The sequence below is a fragment of the Musa acuminata genome, chromosome BXJ2-1, assembly GCF_036884655.1.
Source record: "Musa acuminata AAA Group cultivar baxijiao chromosome BXJ2-1, Cavendish_Baxijiao_AAA, whole genome shotgun sequence".
Classification (NCBI taxonomy): Eukaryota; Viridiplantae; Streptophyta; class Magnoliopsida; order Zingiberales; family Musaceae; genus Musa; species Musa acuminata.
This window is the reverse complement of record NC_088338.1, coordinates 39,621,545-39,640,109: the sequence shown is the minus strand read 5'-3', so window position 1 is coordinate 39,640,109 and position 18,565 is coordinate 39,621,545. Positions and strand designations below refer to the sequence as shown.

The 18,565-nt window shown below is 35.7% G+C and overlaps 1 protein-coding gene across 3 annotated transcripts; it reads left to right on the top strand.

Moving 5' to 3' along the window:
• Positions 1-1,239: 1,239 nt before the first annotated feature.
• On the top strand, positions 1,240-15,649 carry LOC135599194 (arabinosyltransferase XEG113-like). 3 transcript variants are annotated; one of them, XM_065094050.1, is made up of 14 exons: positions 1,243-1,332; positions 1,490-1,537; positions 2,322-2,561; positions 2,649-2,854; positions 4,101-4,206; positions 4,881-5,137; positions 7,578-7,713; positions 8,863-8,957; positions 9,064-9,117; positions 10,799-10,912; positions 14,399-14,497; positions 14,605-14,724; positions 15,195-15,281; positions 15,373-15,649. In XM_065094050.1, the coding sequence occupies exons 3-14, from the start codon at positions 2,360-2,362 to the stop codon at positions 15,541-15,543; spliced, it is 1,647 nt and encodes a 548-aa protein (XP_064950122.1). In that variant the 5' UTR covers positions 1,243-1,332; positions 1,490-1,537; positions 2,322-2,359; the 3' UTR covers positions 15,544-15,649. The 3 variants fall into 3 exon arrangements, with proteins under 3 accessions (XP_064950121.1, XP_064950123.1, XP_064950122.1); XM_065094049.1 differs by having other exon boundaries at positions 1,240-1,537; XM_065094051.1 differs by lacking the exons at positions 4,101-4,206; positions 4,881-5,137 and having other exon boundaries at positions 1,240-1,537.
• Positions 15,650-18,565: the final 2,916 nt, after the last annotated feature.

The window sequence follows — 18,565 nt, the reverse complement described above, 5'->3', positions numbered from 1 at the left end:
TACAAATAACATACTATACACACAACTCATAACATATACACACACACAAACACACACAACACACACTACATACACAACTCATAACACACACATAAACAACACACTATACACACATATAACTTATACACACAACTCATAACATATATAACACACACATACACACAAACAACACACACAACACGCATATATACACACAACTCATAATATACACACAAATAACAACGTAATATACACACAACTCATAACAATACACAATACACAATACACACACATAACATACACATCACACACATACACACAACTCATATATATATATATATATATATATATATATATATATATATATATGAACACAACACACACATCAAACAATACACAACACTCACACACATAACATATACACCTACACTCATACACAACACACAACAAACACATAGAACTTATAACACACACACAAAACACACACACACACACAACATAATACAACACACACACATCACACAAACAACACACATACACATATACAACTCATAACATATACACATATACAACACCTACTACACATACAATATATATATATATATATATATATATATATATATATATAACAAACAACACACAACACTCATAACACAACACAATACAACACACACACATCACACAAACAACACACATACACATATACAACTCATAACACACACACATATATCACACACAACTCAAATTACAACACCTACTACACATACAATAAACAACACACACATATATCACATACAACACCTACTACACATACAATAAACAGCACACGCACAACACACACACACAACTCAAATTACAAGGAAAATTACAAGAGGGCTTGTGAAATTATTTTAAACAAAATTTTTTAATTTATTTTTTAAGGATAAAATTATATTTTATTTTGAGGATATAATTTTATTTTTAGGATAAACAAAATTATTTTTTATTTTTTAAGGGTAAAATTTATTTTTTAAGGATAAAATTATATATATTTTTTAGGATAAAATTTTTTAATTTTATTTTTAGGATAAACAAAATTTTAATTTTAATTTTTAATTTTATTATAATTTTTTATAATATATAAATTTATAATTAATAATGTTAAGATAAATAAAATTATTTAATTTTATTTTTATAATAATATAAATTTTTATATTTAAAATTTTTTATATTATTAAATTTAATATAAATAATCCCTTCGCAGGGCTTCTCGCTCGGCTGAAGGGTTCGGCTGAAGGGTCGCCGGCTGTTAGGGTTCGCTGAAGGGTCGCCGGCTGTTAAAGGGTTCGCCGGCGGTTCGCCGGCTGTTAAAGGGTTCGTGAACGGCTCTTCCGCCGAACACGTCTGATCGCATTCTTCCTTATGGCGACGTGCAATCCACTGTTTTTGGCGATCTATGCTACGATTGTTGCCGGTATTATCTTCTGTACTTTTGTGATTCTCTCCTCAGTCTATACTTCCTTACCTGCAGCCGGCGCCGGCGATGGAGGAAACGAAAAATACTTCCCGTCGCCGAAAGGTATCCGGTCAAATTCTTCTTCTTTTTCTTCTTCGATCAGTCTTATTGTTTCGATGCTGTGTATCTTTGTTCCGCAAGATTAGGATAGTCTTGGTTCTGCTCTCATAGATTTGTTCCGCAATACCGAAGATGAAAGTCTGTAGGGCATGTAATATGTTAGTAAAAGGTCGTTTAGTTATTTCTACCTTTTCTGTAATAAATACTGTTGAAATACAAGCATAGATTTCTGCGAACCCATGAATGGATCTTCAGTGGCTTGATTGAATACATACTCAATAAGAAATCACGTCCCCTGAAATGTCTCTGTTGTTGCTAAGCATCACTCTAAAGAGTGAATGCTCTACAGTTTGGCATTTTTTTGCTTATTCAATGGGGCTTAGATGCTATTATGATCAATAAAGCTTCACTTGGATAAATATATGTTTTTAATTTACAATGACAAGGACTTGATTAAATTAGTACAAAATTAATAATTTCTGCTATCTCTGCTTTGATTATTAATAATAATTTCTACCTCTACTTAGATTTTCACCATTCTATGTTAGGCTCTTATTAGATTTGTCTTAACATACTAAAGAAAGGCAGAAGAGGAGCTATGCTGTAATTAGATGTTAGGCTCTTATTAGATTTGTCTTAACATACTAAAGAAAGGCTGAAGAGGAGCTATGCTGTAATTAGATGTTAGGCTCTTATTAGATTTGTCTTAACAGACTAATTTTGAATTCTTATACCTTTTCAGTAGCAATCTGAGTAAACCTAAGAAGCTTTTTTTTTTTTTTGACAGTAACCGGAACACCAAGGCTGCAAAGAGAGCCTTCGGACATGTTCACAAGAACCATATGGGATGTGCCTGTTGATAGTAAAATGCCTGGTATGAAGTCGTTTCTACTAACCAAGGAGATGGTGAAGCACCGTGCAAAAGATAATATCATCATTGTGACATTTGGGAACCATGCATTCCTGGACTTTATCTTGAATTGGGTCAAACACCTAACGGATCTTAATATTTTTAACATTCTTGTTGGTAAGTCAAGCACCTCTTAAGCAACATTAGATTCATATGTACAAAAAGTTCACATAACACTTATCTGAGTTCTCTTTTTGGATATAGGTGCTATGGATACCAAATTATTGGAGGCTTTGTATTGGAAAGGGATTCCTGTTTTTGACATGGGCAGCAAAATGGTAACAGTAGATGTTGGGTGGGGATCTGCCAAATTTCACAAAATGGGAAGGGAAAAAGTATTGTTGATAAATGCTCTCCTACCTTTTGGTTATGAGTTACTAATGTGTGATACAGATATGGTTTGGTTAAAGGTATACACCAGTTTCAATTCTGTTATTTTTGATCTGATAGTCCATAGGTGTAGAATGTCACAACATTATAACCTTTCTTGGATCTCATCAGTAGTTCATGTTTTACTTATTCTGGTTATGCTAAAATTTAGATCTTGATGTCTGTCTTTGTTAGCTGAACTTACAGATGTTCTCTTGTACCTTCTTGTATGTAGCACCTAGCACAACTTATAATAGTTTCATCAATATAACCTTCTGTAACCTAATATAAGCAAATGTTCCTGCACACGTGAAGTTTTATACCTTGGAGACTGTATGTGTGTTCTGGGGATCAAACCATATATAAGACCTACACGTTTAATCTATACTTATCTTTCCTATATTACAGACTTTTCATATATTAATTGTTACTGGAGACATGATTTAAATATGGTTGCCATTTCCAAATTTATGGTAGCTAATTTTTGGAAACTTGAAAATTTCACCATGCTACAAGAAATTAGCATCACCCAGGCCAATTCTGACTATTTTATGATATTAACATAATTTAAATTGACAAAGTTAGAAATAACTTGAAATGTGTATGGAATATGTTTGATGGAAACTTCAAATTACTATGTATATGTACATTTCCTTTTAAGATAACCTAGCGGGTTTAGACCAATCTTGATATAACAAAAAATTTAGGATATCGTGCCTTTTAATCTTCAACTGAGTGAAAAGAAGTGACGGAGTAAGGATATGGATGAACATATGAACGTAGAAAATACTATGGATTGTGCACCTTGCTACGTCACAAAAGCTTCTTGTAGCATGGTAGGTCTCCTCCAAATGCACACTTTAATAAGTGTTCTTAATAATGTAAATAATAATTTTGGATTAAAAATAATTAGTGCAATACACGAGTTCTGGTTTGGAATGTTGGATTCCTCTTGAGGATGCAAGATGATTTCAAATGGAATTACATGTCAGTATCAGGAAAACTGGCTTTCCAAAGCCCAAGCTCTATCTTTTGGTCAATTCTTGTTCTTGTATGTAATGCAGTTAGAGTAAGAATGAAATTCTCTCAATGTTTATCAAGCTTTGCAAGAGTTAAATCTTTCCTCGGACTTACCAGGATATAAGCAAATTTCTTTTGTTGATTTTCTTGGCCCAACCAGTCCTTGAATTATATCTGTTGAATTGGATAGTTCACTCAAAGCATTCTTTACTGTTTTTTCTTGTCTCATATTATAAATGATTTAGTATATGTTTTTTCTTGGAACAGAACCCACTTCCATATTTTGCTCGTTTTCCTGAAGCAGATATGTTAGCATCAAGCGATCAGATTAGACCAACAACAACTGATGACAATTTGGAAGTCTGGCAGAATGGTATTTTCTACTAATGTCAACGAATCTTAATAATAAGTAATAACCACACTAGCTGGTACAGATATATTAAACATTCTTGATTTTTTTTAATATGCCAAGTTGTACTGATATAATAAGATTCTGGTATGGGTACCATTACTTGTACTAGTATCTAAAATGTTTGACCTTATCATGTACACAAATTTTTACACACAATCTTCTTTCCTGTAGCAAAAATTATCTCGATAAACTACTCGGTAGGTCCTTTATAATTGGGCATAAGTAATAAAACTGACATTCTGTTTATGACTCATTTCACAGTCGAGTGAATCTTAGTTAGTATTATCAAATACATCATCTTAGTTACTTTTTAATTGTTAGTGATAATGGTTGTTCAAAGATATCAAACAATGTTGCTGATGTCAGGTTCTATGAAGGAGCCTATAAACTAGACTGTAGAAAACTTGGTGTTTAAGTTTGCATATGTCCACATGGCTGACACATGTTGTGGCAAAATGGCACTTGTCTTGGTGGCACGCAAGGTGCAAGCCAAAATGAGGCTAATACACAGCATCTGCACTTTCATTTCTTTCCTTAACCCTTTCTTAACGTTCTTTAAAATTTTATTTAATCAAAATTTGACTTTGATAGTTCTAGGATCGTTAATTAATATTTTCCCCTTCTATTGTTTGTAGTAACTACTGCCTACAATATTGGAATATTTCATTGGCGTCCCACTGATCCTGCAAAAAGGCTAGCTAAGGAGTGGAAAGATATACTTTTAAGTGATGACCAGAAATGGGACCAGGCTGGCTTTAATGATCTTGTCCACCAAGTTTTAGGACCATCACTTGAAGGAGAAAGTGGACTTTTTTATGCTTATGATGGGACCCTTAAGCTTGGTCTTTTGCCAGCAAGTATATTTTGCAGTGGGCACACATACTTTGTCCAGGTAGTTCCTTTTGATTGTCTTTGTAGCTGTTAATTCATTGTTGCTCATCCAATTGTGGTTATGGTATAGTATGTTGTATGTTATTCTATGTTTTAAAGCATATAATATGAATCCTAAGCAACAATTCTTTTTCTTCTAATTGTTCTTGGAATTGTTATCCTGTTAAATGGAAAAAATATTTTTTTGCCAATTTACAAAAATAAGGGTGACATACAAAAATGTTCAAATTATAAAGGAATTTTAATCATGAGCGATACTATGAGACTTTGGAAAAAAGTTATCGAAAGTAGGATAAGGTTTGAAACAAATATCTTTGAAAATCAATTTGGTTTTATATCTTGAAGATCAACAATAGAAGCTATTTATTTATTAAAACAATTAATGAAAAAGTATAGGGAGAAAAAGAAATATTTGTGTATGGTTTTTATCAAAGTTCGTTTTCGTATCGTACCAATGTTTCGAGGTTTGCTTGTTACGGTATCGTATGGGCGTACACTGTCTCAGTATATATATATATATATATATATATATATATATATATATATATATATATATATATAAAATATAATATAATATAAAATATAAAAAAAGAAAAGGAGGCTTACATTGCCTCGGCGACGTCGCCTCCTTTTCTTCTCCTCATCCGCAGCGTTCGGTGAAGACATAGAAGGCCGTAGACGTCTCTGACCTTCGACGCAACACCACGTGGAGAAGAACGCAGTCTTCTCTTCATCTACGACTTTCGGCGAAGACATCGAAGGCTGTAGACGTCTTCGGCCTTTGACGTGACGTGACGAGGAGAAGAACGTGGTCTTCTCTGCATCTGCAACGTTCAACGAATACGTTGAAGGTCGCAAACATCTTCGGCCTTCGGTGCGACGCGACGCGACAAGAAGAAGAACACGGTCTTCTCCTCATTTGTGGCATCCGGCGAAGACGTCGAAGGTTGCATATGTCTTCGGCCTTTGGCAAAGAACGTGACAAAGAAGAAGCCGAGTCGTTGCCTCTCTGTTACCTGCTAAATCAGGATCGTCAAGTGTGGGTGTGGCGCTAGATTGAAAAGCGTCGAGGTTCTCCCGATTCTCCCTCTTCTTCGAGTGTCTTCTCCCTTGACGCTTCTTCCCTCACCGCAACTAGGTTGATACTGCCCGGTAGCGGGCAGTTCGCGTACTGGTCTGTTGACGGACCGATATGTATTGCCTTGTATGGGTGGTATTATTCAAAATTAAAATCCTTGGTTTTTATTGATTTAGAGAAAGCATATAATAGAGTTCCTAGAGATATATTACGGTGGGTTTTAAAAAAGAAAGGTATTCCACTAATTATATTTAAGTTATTAAAGATATATATGATAATATAGTTACTAGTGTCAAAACTACAAGGAGAGTGTCTAGTGAGTTTTCTATTAGCATAGGATTACATCATAGATCTGTATTAAGTTCCTATCTTTTCACATTGATAATGGAAGAACTGACTAGATACCTACATGATAGACCTCTCTGATGTATGTTATTTGTTAATGATATTATCTTAGTTGATGAAAACCTAAGTGAAATTAATTATAAACGTGAGCTATGGAGGCAATCTTTAGAAACTAAAGATTTTAGATTAAGTAGGACTAAAATTGAATATATAAAATGTAATTTTAGTACTTCTAGCAGTAAATAAGAGAATATAATTAAATTGGATAGACTAGAATTCCCTTTAAGTAAAAGTTTTAGGTATCTTAAATCAGTTATTCAACAAGATAGAGAGATTGATGAATATATTATTTATAGAGTAAAAATAAAATGACGAGGGACATCAGGAGTCTTTTGTGATCATCGAATACCTTTAATAATAGAAAAAAAATTATAAGATAGTTGTGAGACCAACAATTCTTTATAGATCTGAGTGTTGAATAGTTAAGAAATAATATTTACAAAAAGTTTATGTTGTCGAGATAAGAACTTTGAGATGGATGTGTGGAGTTACTAGGAAATATAGGAAAAAATATTTTTGTTCGTGAACAACTAAGTATAAAAAAGCTTTGATAGAGGATAAGATATGAGAAAATCGTTTAAGATGATATGAGCATGTGCTTAGGAGACCTCCGGATGCGATTATCAAAAGAGACGAAATAATTAATATTAGTGGTACGAGGAAGGGTAAGGGAAGGCTAAAAAAGATTTTAATAAGAACTATAAAGATTTAAGTACTCTGAATTTAATTAAACATATGAATTTTTACAGATCTCAATGGCAACAAAAGATCCATGTAGTCAATCTCAAATAGTTGGGACTTACGGCTTTGTTGTTGTTGTTGTTGTTGTTGTTCTTGGAGCTGTTAGTTCATTGTTGCTCAACCGTGGTTATTATATAGTTTGTTATATTGTTTTCTCTCTCTTTTCACCAAATATATGTGAATGACCATGTAACAATTCTTTTAAATGAACTGGCAGGCAATGCCCCAGCAGCTCAAACTGGAACCATATGCTGTGCATACTACCTTCCAGTTTGCAGGTTCTGATGGAAAGCGCCATAGGTTACGTGAGGCTATGCTTTTCTATGACCAACCTGCATATTATGATACACCAGGTTTTCTTTCTTCTCATCTCATTTGGTAAAATTCATCTTTTTTATACTAAGCTAAATGTCTTAGCTGGTTGACTACTTATTTTTTTTTTGTACTTGACTTTTACTACACAATTCATAAGTGAGTTGTAATATTGATAGGTAATAAGTGAAAAATATTTGCCCAAATACTGAAAACCAGTACTAGTGCTATGTGATTTTTGAGATGCAATGCTGTGTTGAGCGCTTTAATTTTTGAGAAATTATCTATTGAAAAACTTGATAAGCTATAGATTCATGTGGAGTATGCAAGGACTACAATACCGTGTATCGGACCCTACCAGTCCAAGTCTCGATCTGAAATGGTTTGGTTTGTACCAGCATTCAAGGCCTGGACTAATGACTCTTGTCTGTATCAGCGTATCAACACATATTATGTCGGCGTGTACAATATACTACAAAAGTACTTGAAAATCAGTGAAAAATAAAAAAAATCTTAATTTAGGGTTCTTTCTCACATATAAATGAGCCTAGTATAATCAATATTGATAACAATAAAGTGATCTTAATATAGAATACAATATAAATACCAATCGAAACATATATCGAATAAAAATTGGAACTAGTATATAAAGAATACGTATACCGAGAAGGTGAGAAAGAAATTCTAACTAACATTTTAAGACAATAATTAGGTGTCAATAAAGTGATCTTAATATAGAATACAATAAAAATACCAAATCGAAACATATTTCGAATAAAAATTGAAAGTAGCATATAAAGAATACTATACCGAGAAGGTGAGAAAGAAATTCTAACTAACATGTAAACACAATAATTAGATGTAAAATGCCAAAAATATATACCTGCACCTACCACAAAAATGCCAAAAATTTATGAGATTCATGTATATGGACGGTGTTCATTTTTGAAAGTTCTGTAATAAAGAATCTTTCGTATGACTAAATTTATTTGAGGTCTGGAGCAAGAACTAGAGCATCACAATCAATGAAATGATGATAGAAAATTCAGCACATCCTACACATCCCAGAGTGTAGTGTCTATCTCATGAGGTTTACTTGCGAGGCTACTGGACTCTATGCTTAATTCTTCCAAAAACTATGTTATGTTGTCATGCTTGTTATCCTTCTGCCTCCGTGTGTGTCTTTGCAGGAGGTTTCTTATCATTCAAACCTGGTATTCCTAAGAGTTTGTTGCTGGATGGGCCACATACCTTACAATCACACTTCTCATTGGTTAATTACCAGGTAAGATAATATAAAAAAAAGATCAGCATTGGCATTTCTTATTGAGATTTGGAGAGATGTCCAAGTAATTAACTGATCAAGTGACATTCTTATTTGCATGTTTCAGTTGAGGCAGATAAGGACTGCACTTGCTGTTGCTTGTCTGTTGAACCGAACACTGGTGAGTGAGGTTTGACCAATTAAAAAATTAAACTTGACCAGCTGAGATTTTATAAAAGATATCTTATATGCATAGTTTAAACTTTAAAGGGATCTTTTTCCTTGATATTCTGCTATGGTAATTAATAGCTTCAGAAGATAGGATCTTTCAAAGATCCCTTCTCCTTTCACAAATTGTGCACTTTGGAAAACAATGGATGTACATGTTGTCCAAACATTTTGTCCATGCGGATGTTGATATTCTGCATGGATCTTTTTCCTTGATATTCTGCTATGGTAATTAATAGCTTCAGAAGATAGGATCTTTCAAAGATCCCTTCTCCTTTCACAAATTGTGCACTTTGGAAAACAATGGATGTACCTGTCGTCCAAACATTTTGTCCATGCAGATGTTGATAAACATTTCATTAAATTGTGCAATTAATTTATCATCTAATCAAATTCCAAATGGCCATTGAGCTGAGAACCATTTACTTCTCAAAATCCTTTTTTTAAGGAGTTTATTATTCATTAGTTATTGCTCGAGAATAGTAATGTTAACGGGAGTTGCTTCTTGGAAAATCATGGAGTATCAAATAATTGAATTTTGTGTCTAATTTTTGAGATCCTGATTCTATCATAGAATAAGGATGGAAGGTCAACTTTGTTCTCATCAGCACAACGAGCATAGTCTTCTGCAATATGCAATATGAGGCTTGTTACACTTTAGCAACATAAAACACAAAGACTTGACACATTAACAATTGACATGACCAAGGTTTTAAATTTTGAATTGTACCGCTCGTACTGGTCCACCAGCTGATCGGTACGCAGACCGCCCGCTACCGGGCAGTATCAGTTGGTGGATAGAACGAGGAGCATGACAGCGAGGAAGACGAGGCTGCGACGCTCGTTGGACAGAGGAGGCATGACGAAGAAGAGAGTTGGACGTGGCGGGACAAGAAGAAGCGCTTCGTCGAGAGGAATGCGGTAGGGGATGGGTCCTCACTTTGTCGGGCGGAACATGGTAGGGGGCAGGTCCTCGCTCCGTCGGGCGAAACACGGTAGGGTGCGGAGGGATCGTGGCCGTTGTGGTCGAGGAGGTCGCGATCGACAATGATGGAAGGGATCCTGACCCAGGTAGGACTGTGCTTCCTTTGCTCGCTCTCGTCGTCATCTTGGTCTTCTTCCTCACAGTCACTAAGGGCGGCTGCGGCGGGGGAGCGGGAGATGAGCTCTCCCGGGGCTAGATTCCTGTCGGATTCGTCTATTGCAAGAGCATTGCGGAGTGCCTCACGGGGGATGAGTTCGAGCTGGGGATGGAGGCGACGTGTCACATCCTCACCCGCTCCACCATCACCCCCTTCCCATCTCTTGAGACGGAAGGGGATATTTTTATAAACAATTTTTATAGTAATTATTACTCATAAACATATGTATATAAAAATACATATGTTTATGAGTAAACATACGTATATAAACATATTTTTATATACATATGTATATGAAAATACATATATCGAGCGGTATACCAGGGCATACTGCTCTGTACGCCATACCGTACCATACCGAGCAAAGCTTGGTACATCGATATGGTACAAAATTAAAAACCTTGGACAGGACATTGTTGTGAAATTATTATTCAACGTGCTTGACTGCTGTGGTTGCAATAATTCTGACTCATATTCCTTGTCTATGTTTAGGTAATGCCTCCATTATGGTGCAGGTTTGAAAGAATGTGGTTTGGACATCCTGGTATTTTGGAAGGGACACTGACCAAGCAACCTTTTGTATGCCCTATGGACCACTTGTTTGAGGTAATTAGATTTGTTAGATTAGTATGTAGATTGTGCACTCTCTTGCTAGTTCTCTAACACATTATCCATGGATGGGCATTTTCCTTCATTATCTGTTCGTGCCATTCACTTGCTAACTTGGATCATAAAATTATGGGTTCTATTTGCTCTTTTCCATTGAGTTCAAAAATCCAAAGGATCAGCAAAATGGTAGGTTGCTTGGGATGAACCTTATCATTGTACGAAAGCTCGTCCTCAAATAGTACATATACCAGGACTTTAACCAAGAGAAAAAGTTTTAGCATGAGTTGTGTGCTTACAAATAGATCAAAGTCAAATTTCTTGCATCTTCGATTTTAAGATGATTGTTTATGTGGTCTGAATTATTTGATCTTGTTGCTCTTGGCTTACTTGAATTATTTATACCTGCACGTTCTCCATTATCCTGCATTGATGTGGTTATTAAAATACTCAGAACAATGTGGGATCTTCCTGCTCATTCATGATGTATGGAATCAGATTTTCCCTGCTGATGAATCACTAAGGTTTTGGGTAATACACTAATTTCCTTTTGGCTAGTTTTTGATGTTTATGGCTATATGCTTTTAGCCTTTAATACTGTAAACTTAATTTCCATAGTGTTCCGTTTTGCCACTTGCCATGCGCAATTTTATATAGGAATTCCAATGATCTTAAACAAGGTTTTCAATTTTGGGTATTGGGCCCATGGTAGTCTATGAACAGATTGGTACAAGTCTGGTCTGTTCCAATGTATCGACACACGGAATGCCATTCTATTGGGAGAGGTGTGGAAGGAGGGGGAGGAGGAAGGAAGTGGTAGGGAGCAAGGTTTTTTGTACTGTGGCATATTACCCGATATGGGCGGTACATACCGATCCAATAGAGGACCGATATAGATGGTACATAGTACATACCGGTCTATTAGTATATCCCATTATACCATGTGTCGGTATGTTGGTGCATACCGTATCGATGGCCAGTCAATACTTCGGTACGAACCGATAAGATGAACCATACTAGGGAGAATAAGAAGGAAGAAGGAATAGGAAGTCAAAGAAAGAGGAAGTCCATAGAAGAGGAGGAGACATCAAAGATGAGGTAGGCAGTAGGGCAGTTGAACGACAGACAATAGAGACACTTGCGAGTTGTTAGCCATTACGCATCAGGCAATGGTGTTTAAAGAAAAAACAGTCACTCTGGGTGTTTGGCAGCCCGGTTCAAGCACAGACTGGTCAATACTATCTGGAATTTACAGTAAAAGATTAAGTACACATGTCATGGTAAATAACGGTCAGTTCGGACCGATCCATAGTAAATTAAATTCCCTGTTGTAAATAAAGATGATACAAGAGGAATGGAGAATTTTAACTCTCAACAGATGAAGTAGGATGGGCAGATGAAGAGATGAGGTGGGATGGAAGATATGCAATATCGAAGTGCTCTAAGAGCCAAGGAACTAAAAGTTAGACACCTGCCTTGCATCATTATCCACTTGGTACAGTAGTATGATCTGAAGTATTGGTACATCTGATAAAGTACTAAACATTTTGTAAAATTAAGCAGTTGGCCTGATATGGTACACTTTGTAATGATATGCTGTGATATTTAGATCCATGCAGAAAATTGATTGACCAATCACTGAAATAAGTTTAAACAATTCCCTATTCTGAAAAATCAGAGAACTTTTTTTCAATAAATGAATGGGTGTTCTTATCCGTTAATTGATTGAACAAAGTTTAGTTTGGTCTTAGAGAGAACAAGAATCGTCCTATCTTCACTATTCAGTGAATCACTCAAGCAAGTTTAAATTTTCTACTCAAATTTTTAGAAATTAAGTCTCTATCAGACGATCAAACATGGTTCTTTCGTTGGTTGTCAAATTTCTTACTTTTGGGATTTGAAACAATATGCATTCATGATACCAAATATGACCTTGATAACATTACATGAGAAGCTCAAGTATGTTTGACAATCATCAACAAGTACTATAGACGAGCTTTAGTCACCTTAATTCAAGTTTTCTATAAGTGGACATTGAAATGGGTTCTCGTAGAGTAGGAGGATGGTGTTGAGAGAGAAAAGATAAATAATAATTAATTAAGGTCAGAATATGATAGTAGTAATATTGTTTAATGTGGCTTGTTTTAGTTTAAATATAACTTAGATTAGAGAGGGGCAAGTTGGAATAAGGGTGAGTTTGGTTACAAAAGTAAGATTGCTCCTGTGACATAGAAGACCAGGTTCAAGTTATAAGAAAATACCTCTTTATTTCTAGGGATCAGCTTGCATACATTAACTCTTTTCAAACCCTGCATCAGTGGAAGCCTTGTGCACAGGTTTTGTTGGAATACTAGAAAGCAAGTAGAGGCGCAAGAGTAGATTTGATTGGAAGTAAGGGCATATTGTTCTTCAATTAAAATTTTAACATACACTCGTCTTGAAATTGCATCTTCTTTTACTTTCTTATTTGTTCTATACTCTGGGCCTGTTGAGAGTTGAATCATGATGAGCTTTCCTATTACACAGGGGTAGAGGTAGTTGTTCTACTAAATGCTATTCTCCATAATTCCAGTAATTATAAATTATTTTCTTGATGTTATTCCAAAACAAAACTGATCCTTAGCATTGAAATTTAAATATTAATATGCATTATAGTCTCCTTAGCTTCGTTTGACTTAAACGGATAACCAAGTTCTTGGAAATTGTAATTATTGAAAAAATATTTTGCTTTGCTACAATTAACTTCTAAGAAAACATATGTTGACTAAATCTCTTTCAATTGCTATAATTTTGCAGGTAGGTCTCCTGTTCCATGAGGAAAATTTCTTATAAGATGTCATGTACAATGATTTTGCAGTTTGTCATATCAGTTTTTACTCTCCGATTCAAATTAAGCTGATTGCACATGCTCAACTTATTGATTGTGTACTGTATTTTCACGAAACATTTCATCCATTCTCCTTCAACCAATTGATTTTGATACCAATTTCTGTTCGTCCTTTGATCATAGAGTGTAGTTTTATCTTCTTTAGATTCGATAAAATAGGAATTCTCTAATCTCTATGCTTTATCCATTTTTACGTTGTTTTTGTTCTTCAATTTCTTCTTTTCATTTGGTAACAATGTAACAAAGAATACACTGCTTGATATACCAGTACCATAATGGTCAGATCAAATGTTGAAAACTTGTATTGGACCAGTATTTAAAATCTTGATACCGAGCATAGCAACAAAGAGGAGATCCATTAGCAATCCCATCTATAATGATTGGGAATAAATTTTTTTAGTCTTTGTTGTCAGTATTAATTAGTTATTTTAAAAGGACAGTCTTTTGTGAATGGAAGTATATGCTTGATTATATTTACAGCATCTCAATGCTTGTTTTTTTCTTCTTCCACTGCAAGTAAACTGTTTTTTGCATGTTATAATTGTTACGCCTGCTGCCACAATTTCGATCATCTGATTAGAGTTGATTCACCGTTGCAGATTCATACCATGCTCCATGGCCTTTCTGAAGAAGAGTTTGGACCACAAATTCATTTCAGGGAGTACTCATTCCTGCAGAATCCATCAGTGCCCAAACATGTAAAAATATTATTGTATCAATATGCAATACTTAGCAGCTCGTACAGTTTTTCAGTGGCTCATACATATATTTCAATCCCAATAACCTTTTTTTATTATGGATTCAGGTGAAGGAATCATTACTTAATGTTCAACTTTGTGATGCACATTCCAAAGGATGCAATATATCCGATGGAACAACTAGTCGTGGTTTCATCCAATTTCCCAGAAATAGCACTGAGCAGATGGTACATACATCTAATGATTAAATTTTGATTCTGTAATGGTTTAAGATCATAATAATGGTGGTAGGATGAGATTGTCTGTTCATTTGGTGGGAGCACATTTTCTAATGGTATTAACTAAGCAAAGTTCAGTTAGAAAGCAGACAACTTAGTATTCTAGTCTTGGAACCTTAAACCTTTGACTTTCTATTGTTGTCCATATTCTATGTGTTCTTCTAAGGCCTCTTGATACAATGCCAAAAAGCAGAGCAAAGAACTGGTTTCTTCTTACAAGCTCTAGAAACGTGTTTTTGTGTTTTTAATGGACTTTGTTACTTTTTTGTCTTATAGTTAATCAGACATGGTCATGACACATGGATATGATTATTTTGTATTTTTTTTTCCATGAAAAGGGTAGATGCTTGAAGCTTTTACTGATGTACTCCAGAAAAGTTCAGAAGCTTTGCTAAATAGTTTGCCAATTTGTCTTACAGTACATGCAAGTATTCTCCCAGTACAAAGATATCAAAGTCTTGCACTTTTCATCTATGGCGAATGCCTTCCAAGGGTTCAATGATGAGGTAAGCATTATCATACATTTTTTTTTTGGCTAAAAATTCATTTTCTATATCACTATTTTGTTCTAGATGATAACGTGATGAGTTGATTTAGGCGAGAGAAGTAAAATTTAGAAATCGCATGAAGAGATACGTCGGAATGTGGTGTTGCGTGGAGAACCGTGACCCTGGCCACATATACTATGACATATACTGGGATGAGAAACCAGAATGGAAACCTGAACCACCACGAACTAGTCAAGATGATCATCCACCTTGGGATTGAACATTATATTTGCTTGTCATGAAAGATCATCGTCATCTGAAGTTTCAGACATAATTATACTTGTTGAAAACATTATTCATCCTATAAATGAGAATTTTTTGATGTATTTTTGTCTCAAAAATTCTTTTTGTACGGAATAAAAATCGAGAGGTTCAATCATGAGGGAGCAATTTTGAGTGTCCATGGTTTTAATAGTCAACTTTTCAGCATTATGTTTTTATTTATTTGTTCTCTCTCAAAGAAGTTGACAACTCAATGTGGCACTTTTGGGACGATATGCATATTTTAAACAGATAGAGGTTTTTAACGTCTTATGTTTTGTTTTTCTCTCTCACTCCTCCCACTCTTTGTATATATACTATCCTTCATTGATCATTACATCCTACTAATAAATCTTCCTTTTATGACGTAGAGGCAATTTGTAGTAACATTAGATGGATTCATGTATAGGATATTGTGTCTAAGAGGGGAGACCTATTTAGATCTTCCTTGTACTCTTAAAAGAGTAATTTTGGATGAATATCTATTGATGCTTCTGTTTTTGCTGAGTTTGGAGAGATATATGAATACTTTTACTGTTATATTCCTTTATTGTATTGGTTTTTATATGGTTGACATGTGAGGGCTAGCTTAAGCTCTTATGTTGTCTTCCTTTATTGTATTGGTTTTTATACTGTACTTCTAAGTAATTGTCTCATAGATCCTATATCTATATATATGAAGAAGAAATCAGAAGGGGATTCTTATTTGTACAAATAATACTTTGAACTTGCAACAAGCTTGAAAAAATTAGCGATACTTTTTTATCTTTTAAGTTGTTTTATCGGATATATATATATAACACATACAACATATACACACAAACAAACTCACAGCACATATATACACACAATACATATATACATAACAAACAACACACAACACCAAATAACAACACACACACTCACAATACACACAACACACATTTTACCATCACTCTCCTTCCATATTTTAGATCTATAACAAAGGTTTACGTTTTTGGATGATTTTATCATATAATGTAATTTCTCAAGTAGACAAATCATGAATGCTAACTTATTTTACCATCACTCTCCTTTCAACATGAGTTTATTATTTGATGTTTCTTCTCAAACCTCATCTTGAAGCACTCTTTTTATTCAACTCAAGGTTTACTATTACATACAATTTTTTCCTTTTTTATATTTTAGATCTAGGACAAACGTCTGGGTTGGCCCAGAATATAACTTTCTGCATCTATATAAGTCTTTTTATTATTAGATGTCAAAATTTATTTTAGTGTCATATCTCGATCAAAAGTTTAGGTCTCCGAACTAAGTGGAGTTGGGTTTTGGGTGTTTTAGGTAAACTAAGCCAGGTTCAACATGTCTAGCTTCCTATCAAGTGCCAAGAGAGACTTATCCAACTTATTGCATTTTCTAGTATTTATCATGATAAGGATTAGTATGATCATGATGATTTATTAGACCTCTTTAGTTCACATCACTAGTCATGACCAGTGTGATGACTGATGACTGTGGTACATATCTAGGGAGTGAGGGTGGGTGAGTCACATCTGTAATTTGTATTTAGTTACAGTGTTTCGTAAATTATGTGTGACTTATTGTATTTTCAGACATTTATCTTTTTTGAAACAGAGAAAGCTTCATTGAATCATTGCAAGAAAGTTACGACATTCTCGCCTCGACCTTCCCAAAATTTTCACACACTTTAGGTTATAATTGGTAACTTGCAAGATTTTTTTCTCAAACTATATCGCATGCTAAGACGGTTGTGATTGGAAATATTTTAAAAATGTTAAAACCATATGGCATTGTAATGGTTGTTTAGCTATATTTCATAGGTGCATGAGTTTCGTTTGTCTTTTTAGATCTACTAACACGTCTCTATCTCATGTGGCTGACTATACTTGAAAGAAGGCATCCATACCGGATCTCGTGGTATTCCTTAGACTCCTGATTCCATGGCTTCGATGAAGTTTCTCTGGATACGTAGGATTCATAGCGGAATATGATAAGGCATATTTTCGACTCCAGCCATATCACCACTCGCGTCCTTGCCACATCAGCTTGAGGGAGGACTTTCACACACCAAGACAGAAGCCATGCCGAGGCACCCGTCGGTACATCCCGTCTCGAAAGGCTCAGGACGGCGCGTCGCCTGGCACCGTTCCGCGTATTCCGGGACGACGACCGTACGAAGGTACCACCTCTCCACTCGGGATCGACTGTCGCGCCAAACCCGTGTATAGCCGATCCTCGCATAAGTAGTATAAAAGCCTCTGACCGACATCAGGCCAGGGGAGGATAAAAAAAGAAGAAAACCAATTACTAACTTAACCGTCGAGAGGCCAAAGTCGAGAACCCCCCGACGAGTGCCTTTTGTGCAGGAGTGCGATCGTCCCCTGAAGTGTGACTCCCTCGACCGAGAGACGCTCTCCTCGAAGATGGAGTCGACGTCTCGAACGAGAGGCATTTCCCCCAGATGGCATCGACACCTCGACTTACGGACGTAATCAACCTTGGCGCCTCGCCCAACCAATCGTGAACTCCTGATATTGACTCGTGGACCAAACCGTGCTGATACATCAGTCACGATACACTCATTCATTAACATTTTGGCGCTAGAAGGAGGGCCAATGTCGTAGGAGCACCTCGCAGGAGTTTCCCTCGAGGGAGAACTATCAGTTGACTGCCCCCTTTTTGGACTCGGCGATCATCTCCTCCCTGTCCTTAGGGACGGGGGCATTCCGGTTTCGACGCCAGAGCGCTACTAGCATATGTTTAATGAACCAAGGCTTTCCCTCCCGGATATGCTACATGACCCTTGATCGTTTCGCCCAAGGCATTCCTCGACCTAGCTTGGAAAGTATAGACCTTGGTAGGAATGATGAAAATGATTGTCCCGCTCATCCCACAGATGGTGCACTTAGTAGCTTCCTCGACTCCACAGAGGCCAAACGAGGAACAAGTTAGGACCGAAGAAGCCCGAGAGCATATTGCAA